This window comes from Humulus lupulus, chromosome 2 (genome assembly GCF_963169125.1).
Source record: "Humulus lupulus chromosome 2, drHumLupu1.1, whole genome shotgun sequence".
In the NCBI taxonomy this organism is placed as follows: domain Eukaryota; kingdom Viridiplantae; phylum Streptophyta; class Magnoliopsida; order Rosales; family Cannabaceae; genus Humulus; species Humulus lupulus.
This window is the reverse complement of record NC_084794.1, coordinates 239542617-239559926: the sequence shown is the minus strand read 5'-3', so window position 1 is coordinate 239559926 and position 17310 is coordinate 239542617. Positions and strand designations below refer to the sequence as shown.

Below are 17310 nucleotides of genomic sequence, written 5' to 3'. Positions count from 1 at the left end.
AACCCTATGGCTAGCAACTCCTTTTCTGTTGTGGCATAATTCAACTGAGCATCATTAAGAGTTCTACTAGCATAGTAAATAGACCAAAATACCTTGTCAATACACTGCCCCAAAACTGCACCAACCGCATAATCACTAGCATCACACATCAATTCGAACGGTAAATCCCAATTTGGAGCCACCACAATAGGTGCAGATGTCAGATTCTCCTTGAATACTTTAAAAGCATGCAAGCACTCTTCGTTAAAATCAAAGGCAACACCGTTCGTCAACAAAGTAGAAAGAGGCTTTGAAATCTTCGAAAAGTCCTTAATGAATCTTTGATAAAACCCAGCATGTCCTAGAAAACTTCTAATTCCCTTGACTGACACGGGCAGTGGAAGATTTTCTATTGTAGAGATTTTTGCTCGTTCTACTTCAATACCCTTACTGGATACTTTGTGCCCAATTACTATGCCTTCTTTTACCATAAAATGGCATATTTCCCAATCTACCACCATATTTGATTTTTCACAATGGTTCAATACATCTCCAAGTTACCCAAACACATATCAAACAAAGAGCCAATAACAGAAAAATCATCTATGAAAATCTCAATGCTCCTTTCCACCATATTCGAAAAGATAGCCATCTTGCACCATTGAAATGTTGCAGCTGCATTACATAGTCCGAATGACATTCTCCTGAAAGAAAATGTGTCTTACGGACATGTAAATGTTGTTTTCTCTTGGTCCTCTAGTGCGATGGAAATTTGATGATACCTTGAGTACCCATCTAAAAAGCAATAATACTCATTACTAGCTAACTTGTCCAACATCTGATCGATAAAAGGAAGTGGGAAGTGATCTTTTCGTGTTGCCTTATTTAACTTTCGAAAGTCAATACAAATGCACCATCCATTCACTATTCGAGTTGGAATTAGCTCGTTATTTTCATTTTTTACTACTATAATTCCACCCTTATTTGGAACCACCTGTACTGGACTTACCCAAGCACTATCAGAAAATGGGTAGATCACCCGTATGTCCAACCATTTAAGGATCTGCTCAAGTACAACCTCCTTCATAGCTGGATTGAGTCTCATCTGAGCCTCTATAGATGGCTTGCTATCTTCCTCCAATAAAATTTTATGCATGACTGTTGAAGGATTTATTCCTCTAATATCCGCCAATGTCCACCCAATGGCCAATTTATAAACCTGTAAAATGCTCAACAATTTCTCCAATTTAGTTTTTGAGAGGTCAGTTGAAACAAGTAAAGTCTCCTTCTCACCCAAGTATGCATAACACAAATGATCCGGAAGAGCCTTTAATTCCAATTGTGATGGTTGTTGAATAAATGTTAATGGTCGTTCGGGTCCCTCCGCTAACTCTTCAAACTTATTCCTGTAAGGTTGATAAGAATTAATCCAATTTACATATTCTCTCATCTTGACATCATCATCATCTTCCTCACCACCTATCAACACCGCCTCTAAGGCATCACTACTCACCCTTCTTTTCGAGATAGCTTTATCTATCACATCTACACTATAACAACTGTCACTAGCCACCGGATACGTCATTGCCTTAAAGACATTGCATACTACCTCATCCCCTTGAACCCAAAGCTTCAATTCACTCTCCTAAACATCAATGAGAGCTTTTCTCATGGCTAGGAATGGTCTTCCAAGAATGATAGGCACGTTTGCATCCTCCTCCATATCCAGAACAATAAAATCAGCAGGAAAAATAAATTTATCCACCATCACAAGAACATCTTCAATGATACCCTGTGGATGCTTCATCAATCGATATGCCAATTGTAGAGTAACTATAGTCGGTCTTGCTTCACCCAAACCAAGTCTTCTGAACACAGATAAGGAAATCAGATTAATACTCGCCCCCAAATCACACAAGGTATGCTTACATTCAAATTTTCCAATTGTCCAAGGTATAGTAAATCTCCCCGGATCTCTGAACTTTTGGAGCAGCCTCCTTTGTAATATTGCACTACATTCTTCAGTGAACGCCACAATTTCATAGTCTTCCATCTTTCTTTTCTTAGACAAAATCTCTTTCATGAACTTTACATAACTAGGCATTTTCTCCAAAGCCTCAACAAAAGGAATATTGATGTGCGGCTTTTTGAACACCTCTAAAATCTTAGAAAACTGTTTATCAAGAGTAGTTTTTCTAAGTCTCTGAGGATATGGAACTCTGGCTGGCTGGTCAACAACAACTGGAGGAATCTTCTTTGTTCTCTTGAGGTCTTCAGTAACCCCTTGCTCAACTGTATCAGAATTTTTACCCAAATATTCATTCTGAACCGCTGATTAGTGTACAGTAGACTGCTCAATTTGTTTACCACTCCTCAGAGTAATTGCCTGACATTGCTCCTTAGGATTAACTTTAGTGTTACTAGGCAAGTTTCCGTGAGGTCTATTATTCAACATTTAGCCAATCGCCCCACTTGTGTTTCAAGATTTTTGATAGTGGATCTGGTCTCAGTCATGAACTGAGTTTGAGTGTTGGTAAGAGTTAATAACGCAGCTTGTAATTCATTAGGCCTGTCTGGTTAGGCTTGTGGCCTAGGCTGTTGTGATGAAGAGGCTTGATTCATTGGTTGTTGTTGAGGCATGCAGATACTGACCCTAAAACTGAGATTGCTGGCCCTGATTGTTTCTCCAAGAAAAGTTGGGGTGATTTCTCCACCCAACATTGTAGGTGTTGGAGAATGGATTGTTCAATGGCCTCTGAAAATTTCCCACAGCTTGAACCTGAGCTTGGTCCATAGAAATGTTATTATTATTACTAGCAGGAAACTGATCAAAAGAGTGAGAACCACCACAGATTTCACACATAGTTTCCATCTGAATCACATTAGCAGACACAATATTTTGTAGCAATTGTTTTGTCAATGAGACCACTTGTGCTGTCAGAGCAGTAATTGCATCAAGTTCCTGTACCCCAGCTACCTTTCTAACCCCAGATAACCTCTCATTAGACCACTGATGATTGTTTATGGTCATGCCCTCTAACATTTCATAAGCATCATTGGCAATCTTACTCATGAATGCCCCACCAACTGAAACATAAATAATTGTTCTTGTTGTACCACACAGCCCGTTGTAAAAATTGTGGACCAACATCAACTTTTCTATACCATGATGGGGACATTTTCTCAATATCTCCTTGAACCTTTCCCAAGATTCTTACAAAGATTCACCATCCAGCTGATAAATATTATTAATCTCTTCCACCCCCCCCCCCCCCCTCAATTTAGCAGCTTTTGATAGAGGAAAGAACTTGTCAAGGAATTTCTGAGCCTAATCCTCCCAAGTATTTATCGAATTTGATTAAAGGGAGTTCAACCAACTCTTAGCTCTTTCCCGCAGCGAAAATGGGAAGAGCCTCAACTTGATTGCATCGTCGCTCACTCCATTATACTTGAAGGTATCATACAACTCCAAGAAATTCGCAAGTGCATATGGGGGTCTTTAGAAGGTAACCCACCAAATTTGACAGTGGATTGCACCATTTGCAAGATCGCCGACTTAATCTCAAAATTATTGGCCTCCACAGATGGCGGTCTTATACAGTGTTTTACTCCCATAACAATAGGCAGTACATAATCTCTCAACCTCCTTGCAGTAGGATTTTAAGCCTGACCTTGAACAACCTGGGGAACCCCATTATTCCCATCATTTTGTGCCATCTCCACTGTCTGACGAGCCAACCTCTTGTTTCTTTTGTTTTGTTTGCAAGCCTTCTCAATCTCAAGATTAACAGGAACAAGACTATCTGCTCCTGGTCTGCTATGCATATAACAAAACTACCTTAAATAGATAAAGAAATGTAGCTAAATGTAGAGTCCAAGAACTTTACTTAGCTAATTATTTAGTAGTATTATAGTATGTATAGTATTATCTTTGTAATTGTGGATTTTTGGTTCAGACTGGGAATTATTTGGACACTCATAGTAGTACTTATAGATTTTCTAAGTTTAACCTATAGTTTAAGAATATTAATTTTAACCTAAGGTTTGATTATATGACTGATATTAAGGATAATATTTATTATACTATAAGGTTTAGATGAGGACCAATAGGATTTTAAGCACATGTTATGAATGGGTGATTAAGGATTAAGTATTTTGAGGATTAAATTTAATAAGGAGTAAAGTTTGAATGCTATAAGGTCAGTCAGCAGCTTTGAATACGTTGAGGGCTTAGTCAAGGCTGTTTACTCCATTCAAACTTAGCTAAAAATGTGTAATTTCGTGTTTAATTAATCAGCGTGTGCCGATATATCGCAGCTATAGGGGGCGATATATCGCAGCACGTAGATACGGAAAACACGAGACGATGCACGACAGCCTCGGGCATACTGGCCCAGGCGATATATCGCCTCCATCAGTGTATTTTGAAATGTTTTGAAATCATTTCCCATTCAGCCATTCAACCTCTTGATAAGTCCAGCATCTTTTTGAATGAGTCTTCAGCCTCTGCTGAACGATTATTCAAATTATTTTCACCTAAAAAGCTATTATTTTTATTCAAGTAAAATCAAGATCCTTTCATTCCTAAACTCTATCAATAGGACCTAGTACCCAGCCATTATTCATCTTTTGCTCTAAGTTCAGAGGCTGCAAGTGCTAAGTGAGTGTGAGAGTGTAAAGACCTGGGTTGGGAAATCATAAGCTTGATCATTATAAGCTTATCAAACACTTTGGGAAGTAAGGTTTTGATAGTATTTCGGTATGAAGTATAGATTGGTCTTACAAGTCTTCAAGGTAACCCAAAAACTCTAGTTCAATTCTGTATTTGTTCTTTTAAGTTCTCATAGTCTTCTACTCAGCCTCTAACCTTAATCTTTATTTTGGTTAGGAAATCTAAGTTCTTGAGCACATAAGTTTTGGTAAGTATGTTTCTCAATGGTTTAGTCTTCCCATTCCTTTTCATCTCTTTTTCTTCATTAGACTCACTCTTTTTCATAATGGTTATTAGGAGTGTTCCAAAGTCCCAATGCTGTCCACATATCCCGGTAACTTTGGTAAGGAAAATGGGATAGAAATGCATATGTTATATGTTCTATATGTTATCTTATGTTTCTTGTGTTATGATAAGTGTTATGAAATATGTATGTTTGTAGGCTTGGGCATATGACCCATATGACTAACAAGACCCCAAATAGATTATGGGCATATGACCTACTTAGCTAGTAGGACCCCACTAATCTCATGGGCATATGACGTGTTTAGTCTATGGGACCCCAAGTAATAATGGCCATAATAGTATGTGTATGTAATAAGTGTTATGTTATGTCTTTATGTTTATTATGAAATTTATGTTTAGGACTATGTGTTAGATTTTCCTTGCTGGGCATTAGGCTCATTCCTTTTTGTTTTATGTGCAGGAAAATAGCTTTAGAGGCGGTAAGATTCATGGATGCTTAGAGAATGTGTATCGGTGGTGAATGGATTCAAGGAGTCGAGAGTTCGATTTCGAGGATGTAGTCTTTTATTTATGGTTTTACATGTATTTTTTCGCACTTGCTATGTAACTCCTTTTATTTTAAATTATGTTTTGTTTTTAAGACAATGGGATCCCATATCCTACTTATTTTATGAAAGTAACTCTTATTTCTACAAGTTTCCAATAAAGTTATGGAATTTTCGCAAATGTAAGTTTTATTAAAGATTTGTATGTATAGTTTCATTAATGGTCCAAAAGTCTAGAGTAGTGGGTCATTACACTAAAAAAAGGTTAGAAACAAAGAACAGCCAAATTAGAAATAAAATTAATTAGACTCATATTGATAGTTTTTAAAATTAATTAGATTGATATTAATAGTTTTCAGTACTCGGCAACGATGCCAAAAATTTGTTGCGAAATTTATTGCTACGCAAGTGCACGAATCACAAATTAGTAATAATCTTGGTAAAACCAAGTATTGTCCTCAAGGACTGAATCACCAATCACCAATTACCAATCAATTAATCTTTTTGTTTCTATTTGGTCAATTAAACTTTGATTCTTGTAATAATGTAGAGGAAAATATAAATTGCAGAAACAATAATTAAGAACTCAATAAAAACAATAAGTATTAGAGAAACCTTGAATTTAAATAATAAGAGAGTAATTAGGGCATTTAATCTCATCAACTATCATCCCTATTAATCCCTAATACAAGTTACCAATTTCTTCTTCTTTATTCCTATTTCAATTAATGAGTTGACAAAAGCAACTTATAATCATGTTATGAATTATAAACTCAACTATATTTCTATGGTAAACTTAATCACAAAGGCAGCATCAATCAAAACAACTCAAAATATAGTCACACAATTAATCTAGATACTCTCGTTCCAAATTATAATTGCGTCCTGAACAACTAAAGCAAATTCAAATCGTACTTCTCAAATTTTTATTAAAAAACATAGAGGTAATGACTATAGATGGCCAATCAATAAGCATAGATTGTTAGGAATTGAAAAGAAGATGAAGAAGGAATGATAATTGCCTTAGTTCATAATATGGATTAAAGCGATTCAAGTAGCAGCCCTAAATAGAAAATTAGTTCATAACTGTCATTCTAAACACAAAGAAATTCAAGAACAAACATAAAGAAATAGATGGATGGCAAACAAGTGAAGAAGCCTCCAAAAGTGTTCTTTAAGAATTTTAGCCACCAAAACTGTCTACTTCTTTTTTTTCTTCTTGAAATTAGGTTTATAACCTATTTTTTTTTTTCTTTTTGAAGGATTTGGGCAATGACCTAGCTTATCAAGAGTCGCGACCCATGTCCCAAAACTGCGTTTTTTCGTTGAGGAGGGTTGCAGCGCAATTGTCCACTTGCCGTGGCCCGTGTCCTTATTTCCTTGGGAATTGTCTCTTCTAAGCCGCGACCTTCCAAAGCCATGTCGCGACCTGTGCCCTGACTCTAACACACTGTTTCTGTGAAGAGGCTGGTCGCGACTCCAAATTGCCCAAGCCGTGGCCCTTAATGAATTCTCTAATTTTTGCAATTTCAAACCCAAAAAATCACCAGTGCCTTCAAATCATGCCTGGATCAATTCTTTATAGAAGATAACACCGAAACTTGGGTTTTTCTTCTCTTTTTGAACCAATTTCCTCCAAGTATTCAAATCTTCCTTTTTATTCACTAAAACTAAAAAACAAACAAAAAAAAGCGTAAAACCGCTCTAAATGAAATAAAAAAACAACATAAAAGACTACCTAAAACACCACCTAACCATGACATAAACTAGACTCAACACCGACTTGTGCTGTAACTACCCCTTGGATTTATAAATGACTTGTAAACATTTAATTTGTGATCCCATGTACAAACTTATACTTTTAAATGAAAGTAATCGTTCCTATGATCAAAACATTTAAACCATAATTCGTTAATTACTCTTGGTTACACATTTATATCCAAATTAATTGATTAGCAAGTCTAGCACTATTTAAAATACACGGTGTAATGGTTGTGGCAATACAGGGTGTTACAAGGGTTCTCTTAGAGTTTTGAAAGACTTGATAACTCTCTCTAGCCTTCGTCTCTCTCTAGCATTTAAGATCATAAGTTTTCTTCAAGAAATTCATAAAGAAAGTGCTTGTCTTCGTGGATTTTAAGGCTTGTTCAATCCCAATTCCCATTTTCTCTTAGAAAGGCCTCAAGCTTCCATTAGTGGCTAGCTAATACAGAATTTGGACAACGATACACCTCATGTGTAAGCCTTAGTTTTGATTGCCATTGACGAAGAATAAGTTGCAAGTGGAGTTCATATTAGGGTTTGAAGCATTCAAGAAGATCCAAGAGTTTTGGTCTAAAAACTAGGGTTTGAATTCTCTATCTCAATCTTTTGTTTGTCTCTGTGAAAAGATAATTGTGTGTAGATTCTTTTTATTGTGGTGGTGTATTCTCACTTTCCTCCAACAATCAAATTCTCTAATATCTGAAATACATCATCATGGAAGAATCATCTTCAATTTCATCTTTTGAAATTCACGACACAAGACTTTGTTAGATTGGATAGATTTGATGGAACTAACTTTGTTGATTTGCAAGACAAGAATAGGTTTTTGCTAACTACTCTCAAGGTGTTCTACATCCTAGACAAGTATCTATAGGCCATAGAACCCGCCAAAGAATATGACACTCAAGAAGTCATAAAAGAAAGGAAGAAACATGAAGAAGATCAATTAATATGTTGGGTCACATTATCAATGCTTGTTGCAATATTTTTGCTATGCAAGTGCATGTAATCGTAAAAACTAATAATAGAGACAAGTAAAGTTCGTTCCCATGAGGTTTTATTACTAATCACCAATAATTAATTTTCTACTTATATTTGGCTCACAAATATTTGATTTAAAAAAAAAAGAACAACAACAAAAATACTGCAATGAACAATTAAAAAATAAAAGAAAATAATAACAATTAATTCAATTGATGTACGACCAAGAGTTTTTAATTTCATCAACTATCCACTTTACTATATCATTAATCCAATTTTCACTATTCTTCTTCCTATTGTGATAGCGCGTTTACTAAAACGAATCTTATTCTTTTTCAAGATATAAGATCTCAACTTATATGTGAACTTTCTACATCTCTCTCATACATTCTAATATATAGCAGGCATTAAGAACAAAAACCCTAAAATATACACAAAACATACATGTATTCTCATCCAATATGTAATTTATGTCTGTACGCCCTGGATTTCCCACGGGCTGTTTAGCAGGACGATCCTCGGACTAAACATGATTTAGCCCGAGGCTCCCACAGGCCAGAGGCTTTATCTTCAGGACGGGCCCTCTCTAGCTCGAGGGGATGGTGTTTCCTGCTCCCTCTTGTTGTTCCAGGAGCTGGGAACAACATCCGACGACCACTGACGGATCAGCTCGGGTTATGGATTGCTCCGGTAGCGAGCTTCTCAGGAAGCTCTGACCCTATGGGAAGTCAACACGCAAGATAAACGTGCATAATCCTGCCATCACGTGTCCGATATCCCCCTGACTTCTCGGACACGCCGCAGGAACGTGCGTATTCAGACACCCACGGATGGGTTGGGCCGTGCGGCCCATTATCTCCTTCCATACTGATTAGACCACACTTGTGTGTCAGGTTTAGGAAGTAATCATGAATATCACAGACTTGATGTGACAAATGGTAAGGTCACGGGATGACCTCCCTACCAATTTCCAGGTGCCTTCTCCTATAAATATGGAGACCCTGGGAATTGATAGGGGTTGGAAAAAATAGTCTTGTAAGAACTATATATTTTGTAAACCAATTACCCAGAAAAGATCAATAATATTGACTAGTGGAGTAGAAGGATTTTAACCTTCGAACCACTTAAAAACGTGTTTAGGGTCACCTAGTTCTTCTCACAAAGATTTCATATCTGCGGCGGTTCTACTTTTAAGTACTAATCTCTTTCTCTTCTTCTCTTAATTACCTGTTGCCGAAGAACCGCGTCAACAGTTTGGTGCTTTCATTGAGAGCAAGTCCAATTAGTACTACCACAAACATACAACTATGGTGACCACTCGATCCAAACATGGCAACGAGACAGAACAGCATGATGGGCAGGAGGCCCGCCATGTTGCCCTCCCCGAGGAGCAAGTTCCTGAAGTCCAGCAAAGGCCAGGAAAGCAGCCGGCCGGCCAAGACGACACTGGTAGTTCGATGCCCCGGCCGCCTAATCCGAATCCAGGTTATTATACTGCGGTGGAGATGGAGAATGCTCAACTGAGGAGCCAGCTAGCAGCAGCTGGTCAGCAAATCCAGGATATTCTGAGTTGACTACCCCCTCTCACAACCAACGGTAACGTTGGAGAGAGGCAAGGCGGGGCTCCTAAGTCTCGCCGGAGTAGTCGATCCAGGTATGGCCGTTCGGGTAGACTCCCTGCAGCCAACTCCACCCCTTCATCACGCCATCAAGAGGCAAACTTCAGGGAAATGCCTCAGACCGAACCGCAGCAGTACAGCCGTTCGGTTAGGACATCAACCCCTAGCTCTCAGCCTTCCTCGAGGACATCCGGAAGGGATAGGGGAAATTCCCAAAGGAGGGCCGAGGAGATCCGGAGACGTCAGCCCGTCCCCGAAGAGCGTCCAGTTCCTCGTCCAGATCGCCCAGCGCGAAACCATCAAGCTGGCAGGGCCGAGAGGCCCCCACCAAATTTAGTCCGTCCAGACGGCACTAGGATTGCCTCCCCGGTCAGGCATCCTCCTTCTCCCATCAGATACCCGTCTCCTCAGCCCGTCCGAGACATCCCGACCTACGGAAATAGTAGGAGAGACCCGCCATCGGCCGGGCCTTCCCGCAGCAGCAGGGCGCCGGGAGGAGGAGCAGGTCGGAGCCGCCAAAGACGCACATCGAGCCTGTCCAGCAGGAGTCACTGGACCGGTAGTGCACGGAGTGATCTTTCGGGAGGAGACCTGCGACAGCGACTAAGTTCAGCACAAAGTCACCATAATACCCATGGAGGCGACCTTCGAGATCGCCTCAACTCTCACAGAGAGGATCGAGTTAGGGATGGTAGCCAGGCCCGCTTAGTTGGGGTCCGATCCGAAGTACGTAATGGCAGGAATGCCCCAAATGACCTATCTCCAGATAGGAGGGGCAATAACCCGCCTAATATGTACAACGGGTCCGGAGCTGTTGAACAGCCCCGGAATAACCCAGGATCTCAGGACAAAACCTTAGAGCGCTTAACTCAAATGGAGGAGCTGATGAAGAAGCTCCTGTCAGAGAAAGAAAAAGACGAATATGATTCAGGGGATGAGATGGAGCTCTTCGCCCCCAACATAGCAGCAACGGCATACCCCTCTGGCTTTCGTATGCCTCACTTGTCAAAGTTCAACGGGGATGGAGACCCATCTGACCACTTAGGGATGTTCAACACCCTAATGATGGCTCATAACATCGGGCCAGAGCTTCGTTGCTTGATCTTCCATTCCACCCTAACTGGACCTGCCAGGCAGTGGTTCAAACAAAGTAAAAGGCAGTCAATCAGCTCCTGGAAGACCTTTTCGGCTGACTTCAAGAGGGCATTCCGCGCCTCTCAGGCCGCTAGGGTCCAGGCCGACTCCCTAGCTAACGTGAGACAACAACCTGGAGAAACGCTAAAAGCCTACTTGAGCAGATTTGCAAATGTCGCTGCTCGAGCCAGAGATGCCGACGACAGCTCCAAACTCATGGCTATGAGGACCGGGATCCTAGTAGGCGGAGATCTGTGGAAGGATATTCAAAGGAGGGGGGTCAGCTCAGTTAGTGAATTCCTTAACAGAGCCCAAGAATGGATAAACTTGGAGGAAGCTGAAGCTTCAGCCGCGGGGACCAGCCAAGTCCTCGAGAAGCCCACTGGGGCGGGAACAGAGATCGTAGTAGCGACTCCCGATGTCACGCAGAGCAACCAGCCCGGTGGCGGCAAAAGAAAAGGAAATGGTGAAAACGTCCAGCACGGTCAAAAGAAGAATAAGTCCGTGGATAAATTCAAGCCCGTGTTCGCAGCGTATACCGAGCTCACCCAAACCAGAGAGAATATTTTCCTGGCCAACGCTACGCGAGTCCCCTGGAAAAGACCGGAGCCAATAAAGCACCCTAAGGGAAAGAGAGACGCTTCCAAATTCTGCCGTTTTCATAACGACGTCGGGCACAATACCAACGACTGCAGGCACCTCAAAGATGAAATCGAGACTCTCATCCGAGCAGGTCCGTTGGCGCAATACTCACGGAACAGGGTCCCCACAGGTCGACCCGCTCCGGAGATCCCAGCCAGTCAACCTGGACCTCGAGTAGATCAGGACGTCCCTCCCCCCGTGGTCGAGGGAGAGATTTCCACCATCTCTGGAGGGCCACACATGGCTGGCACGAGCAGAGGCGCCCAGAAGAGGTACATAAATGAGTTAAAGGCCCACAATGGAGGGGAGTTCGTCCCGGAACAGCGTTAATCAAAACAACAAAGATTAGAGAAACAACCAGTCACTTTCACGGAGGAGGACGCGGGCCATGTCCAATTCCCTCATAACGATCCCTTGGTCGTAGCAGTCCAGCTCGCCAACCGGAGAGTAAGGAGGGTGTTAGTGGACAATGGGAGCTCGGTGAATCTCCTATTCCGTTCAACCTTAGAAAAAATGGGTCTGACCGTCTCCGAGCTAAAGGCAACCTCGATGATGCTATATGGTTTTTCAGGCGAAGGGTCAGCAGCGATAGGAACGATCGAGCTGGTGATCACCCTAGGCGACGAGTCCCGAACAGTGTCCAAACTGCTCGAATTCGTAGTCATTGACTGCTCCGCTGCCTACAATGCAATTTTGGGCCGACCAACGCTCGTTGCTTTCGAAGCTATCACATCCGTCCAGCACCTCGCCATGAAGTTCCCTACTTCGACCGGGGTCTCCACCATCAAGGGCGATCAGCTCGCTGCCAGGGAATGCTACAGCATTTCCATGAAGGGAAAATCTAAACCCGGGCAGGTGGCGATGGCCATTCAGGATGAAGAGGAATCGCAGGGACCCAAGGCGGCCCCTGAGATTGAAAAACCTCGGGTTTCCGAAGACGAAAAGCTCGCCTTAAGCGAGAACATTGACCCCCGAGTAGGCGAGGACAGGTCCGAGCTCCAATCTATTGAAGATCTCGAGGAGGTAGGCATCGATGAACAAAATCCTTCACGGACGGTGAAGCTTGGAAAGAACCTCTGCGATAGAAGAAAGGCGGATCTGACCGCGTTTCTGAAAAAGAACCTAGACGTATTCGCATGGTCGCACGAGGACATGATAGGGATCAGTCCGAGCGTAATCATGCACACGCTCCACCTAGACAAAAGCGTCCCTGCAAAGTCTCAAAAGCAGAGGCGTTTAGGGACAACCCGAGCCGAGGCCCTTGAAGAAGAAGTGGCCCGGCTCAAAAAATGTGGCTTTATCCGCGAAGCCAGATTTCCCATTTGGGTTGCCAATCCCGTGTTAGTTCCAAAGCCCAATGGCAAGTGGCGGACCTGTATTGATTTTTCCGACCTGAATAAAGCCTGCCCCAAGGATTGCTTTCCGTTGCCGAGGATCGATCAACTGGTGGATGCCACGGCGGGGCACGAGCTCATGTCCTTCATGGACGCGTACTCGGGCTACAATCAGATCGCGATGAACCCGGCAGACCAGGATCACACCAGCTTCATGACCCCGACTAATGTCTATTGTTATAAGGTCATGCCGTTCGGTCTTAAGAATGCCGGGGCAACCTACCAAAGGCTGGTAAATAGAATGTTCGCGGATCAGATCGAGAAGAACATGGAAGTGTACGTCGATGATATGCTTGTCAAGTCTAAGATTGCCAGCAACCACGTTGCCGACCTGGAAGAATGTTTTAACATACTGCGAGAATATGGCATGAGGCTCAATCCTCAGAAATGCACTTTCGGTGTCGCATCGGGGAAGTTCTTGGGTTTCATAGTCAATACCCGAGGAATCGAGGCAAATCCCAACAAGATCAGGTCACTGCTCGAGCTTCCATCCCCCAGGTCGCGGAAAGATGTCCAAGGCCTCACAGGAAGGGTGGCGGCGCTGAACCGGTTCATTTCCAAATCGACCGGCAAGTGCCTGCCTTTCTACAACCTACTCCGCGGAAACAAGAAGTTCGAATGGACAGTAGAGTGCGAGGGCGCATTCCTCGACCTAAAAACGCACCTAGCTGAGCCACCTGTGCTATCAAAGCCCAGGGTAGGAGAACCTCTTTTCCTCTACATGGCCGTGACTGAGGACGCAGCTAGTGCCGTTCTGGTTCGAGAAGAGGACCAGGCTCAGAAACCGGTTTATTACATCAGCAAGAGACTCCTCGGAGCTGAGTCAAGGTACCCGTTGATGGAAAAGCTGGCGTTCTGCCTAATCACGGCCTCGCGAAAACTCAGGCCATACTTCCAGTCCCACTCTGTACACGTCATGACCGATCAGCCTCTAAGGCAGGTTTTGCAAAAGCCTGAAGCCTCGGGACGCTTGCTAAAGTGGGCGGTCGAACTCAGTCAGTTCGAGATTTTCTATACTCCCCGAACTACCATAAAAAGTCAAGCCTTGGCCGACTTCGTGGCAGAATGCGCGGGATTCCGTGAGATCCCATCGGAAGATTCACAGCAGCTCACATCCTCAGGCTCATCGTGGAGGATCTTCGTTGATGGCTCATCTAACGAGAACGGCTCCGGGGCCGGAATCATTCTGATATCCCCAGAAGGACATAGATTCCATTCGGCGCTGAGGTTCGGGTTCAAGGCGTCCAACAACGAGGCAGAGTACGAGGCCTTGTTAGCCGGACTTAGGATAGCTAGCGAGCTAAAGGCAAGCTCTGTCCAGTGCTTCAGCGACTCCCAGCTCGTGGTGAATCAGGTCTTAGGCGAGTATCAGGCGCGGGGTCCCAAGATGGCCTCTTATTTGGCTAAGGTAAAATCCGAATTGTCTACGTTTGGGCAAGGGTCGATCGAGCAGATACCTCGGGAGCAGAACGCCAATGCAGATGCTCTCGCCAAGCTCGCCACCTCGGGGGAGGCAGAAACCCTGGGGTTGGTGCCAATTGAGTTCTTGGACAAACCAAGCATAGACGGAGATCGAGCGGATATTGAGATGATTGACATCAGGCCGACCTGGATGACTCCCATTGTTGAGTACCTCGTCGAGGGCAAGTTACCCGAAGGGCGCAACGACGTACGGCGAGTCCTTTATCAAGCTCCGAGATATACGCTAGTCGAGGGGGTGTTGTACCGACGTGGGCATTCATTACCTCTCCTCCGGTGTGTTCTTCCAAGTGAGGCGAAGGCCATCCTGCAGGAAGTTCATGACGGATTCTGCGGAGATCACACTGGGGGGCAAAGCCTGGCCTTGAAGATCCTTCGGCAGGGTTTTTACTGGCCGACTCTGTCCAAAGACTCGATCTCATACGTAAAAAAGTGCGACAAATGTCAGCGGTTCGCCGCGGTTTCACGAGCACCCCCGGCCGAGCTAAAAATGATATCGTCTCCCTGGCCCTTCGCCATTTGGGGCATAGATCTAATAGGCGCCCTGCCCACCGGAAAGGGCGGGGTCCGTTACGCCGTGGTGGCCATTGACTACTTCACAAAGTGGGCCGAAGCAGAGCCGTTGGAGACAATAACATCGAAAAAGGTGCTAGACTTAGTGGTTAAAAGCATCGTTTGTCGATTCGGCCTACCCAAAAAGATCGTTTCCGACAATGGCACTCAATTTGACAGTGACCTGTTCACCGAATTTTGCGAAAAGAACGGAATTGTGAAAAGTTTCTCATCCGTGGCCTATCCCCAGGCGAACGGCCAGGTCGAAGCCGTCAATAAAACTCTGAAGGCAAGCCTCAAGAAGAGGTTAGGTGAGGAAAAGGGGATCTGGCCAGAATAGCTCCCCCAAGTTCTGTGGGCCTATAGGACCTCACATCGGACTCCCACGGGTCACACTCCTTTCTCCCTAACCTTTGGAAGTGAAGCGGTCCTCCCCGTGGAGGTAAAGGTCCTATCGCACAGGGTCCGGTCCTACGAACAGAACAAGAACCACGAGCTCCTATGCCACTCCTTAGACTTGATGGATGAGAGGCGAGAGGATTCACAACTCCAGCTCGCCCATTATCAACAGAAAATCACTCGCTACTTCAACGCTAAGGTCAAAAGACGTGCCTTTAGCGTCGGCGATTTGGTCTTGAGGAGAGTTTTCCTGGCCGGGAAAGATCCCAAAGATGGGGTTCTGGGACCAAGCTGGGAAGGACCATACCAGGTCATCGAAGTCATCAAAGAAGGGACGTATAAATTAGCTCGACTTGGTGGAGGGGCGGTCCCGCGGACTTGGAATGCAATCCACCTAAAGAAATATTATCAATAAACATGTGTAAGACCTAGAAGGTCACCTCCCATGTATAAATAAAAATCAAATGTTTCTCGTTATTTGCAAGGGTAATTTTAAAGTAACAACGAAAGACCCTTTCCCAGTTACTTGGGGGGCATATGGTACCCGGATATATCCAGGTCTCCTTAACGACTTAGGTGTTAATTTTTATCTATGGATAAGAGTTATCACAAACTAAGTCCTATCCTGGTCTTAACCAGGTCATAAAACTTGGAAGTTAACAAAAATTTGTTGACCGAGGTTCTTCTTTAAAGAGCCCGGGATACGGATAAAAGTTGACGCGATCTGAGTTTTTTCAAAATAAGTTCCTGGTCTTAACCAGGTCATAAAACTTAGAAGTTAGCTAAAATTTGTTGACCGAGGTTCTTCTTTAAAGAGCCCGGGATACGGATAAAAGTTGACGCGATCTGAGTTTTTTCAAAATAAGCTCCTGGTCTTAACCAGGTCATAAAACTTAGAAGTTAGCTAAAATTTGTTGACCGAGGTTCTTCTTTAAAGAGCCCGGGATACGGATAAAAGTTGACGCGATCTGAGTTTTTTCAAAATAAGTTCCTGGTCTTAACCAGGTCATAAAACTTAGAAGTTAGCTAAAATTTGTTGACCGAGGTTCTTCTTTAAAGAGCCCGGGATACGGATAAAAGTTGACGCGATCTGAGTTTTTTCAAAATAAGCTCCTGGTCTTAACCAGGTCATAAAACTTAGAAGTTAGCTAAAATTTGTTGACCGAGGTTCTTCTTTAAAGAGCCCGGGATACGGATAAAAGTTGACGCGATCTGAGTTTTTTCAAAATAAGCTCCTGGTCTTAACCAGGTCATAAAACTTAGAAGTTAGCTAAAATTTGTTGACCGAGGTTCTTCTTTAAAGAGCCCGGGATACGGATAAAAGTTGACGCGAACTAAGTTTTTTCAAAATAAGTTCCTGGTCTTAACCAGGTCAGAAAACTTAGGAGTGAACTAGAAATTTGTTGAACGCGGATCTTATTTAAAGAGCCCGGGATACGGATAAAGTTAACTCGAACTACGTTCATAAAAATAAAGAGATAAATTATGACCAAATACATGAAAATATATATGTAAAACTGGTTGAGCAAATTGTCTCGAGGCGGAAACGCCTCACATAAAAAAGAGAATTACAATAAAAAAAAAAAGGTGTTCAAAATACGAAAACAAGAAGCATCCTAAGCCCCATCAGCTGGCCCTTTGGAGGTCGCGGTCTCACCCTGCTCCGCCGCGGCAGAGGCCTCTTCAGTCTCCGATGGAGGAGCCTCCTTATTCAGGCGGGCTTGAAGCCGCGGCAATAGGAATGCCCAGAGGTCCAGCGGCATGAAGGAGAAGTCCGCGTCCGGATTGTGGGACCAGCAGTGATAGAATAGGTCCTGTAAGGACTGCTCCGACACGACCCGCTCGTCTTTCAGGGCGGTCTGGGA

At 43.4% G+C, this 17310-nt stretch overlaps 1 protein-coding gene and 1 non-coding gene across 2 annotated transcripts; one reads left to right on the top strand and one right to left on the bottom strand.

Moving 5' to 3' along the window:
- Positions 1 to 1624: 1624 nt before the first annotated feature.
- On the bottom strand, positions 1625 to 2372 carry LOC133815293 (uncharacterized). The gene is made up of 2 exons (XM_062248149.1): positions 2366 to 2372; positions 1625 to 2271 (listed from the first exon to the last, which is right to left on the bottom strand). Exons 1-2 carry the CDS (start codon positions 2370 to 2372, stop codon positions 1625 to 1627), a joined length of 654 nt encoding a protein of 217 aa, XP_062104133.1.
- A 768-nt stretch (positions 2373 to 3140) lies between these two features.
- Positions 3141 to 3245, top strand: LOC133820253 (small nucleolar RNA R71). Its single transcript, XR_009886677.1, has one exon. It is a non-coding gene; the product is annotated as a small nucleolar RNA R71 (small nucleolar RNA).
- The last annotated feature ends 14065 nt before the right edge of the window (positions 3246 to 17310 follow it).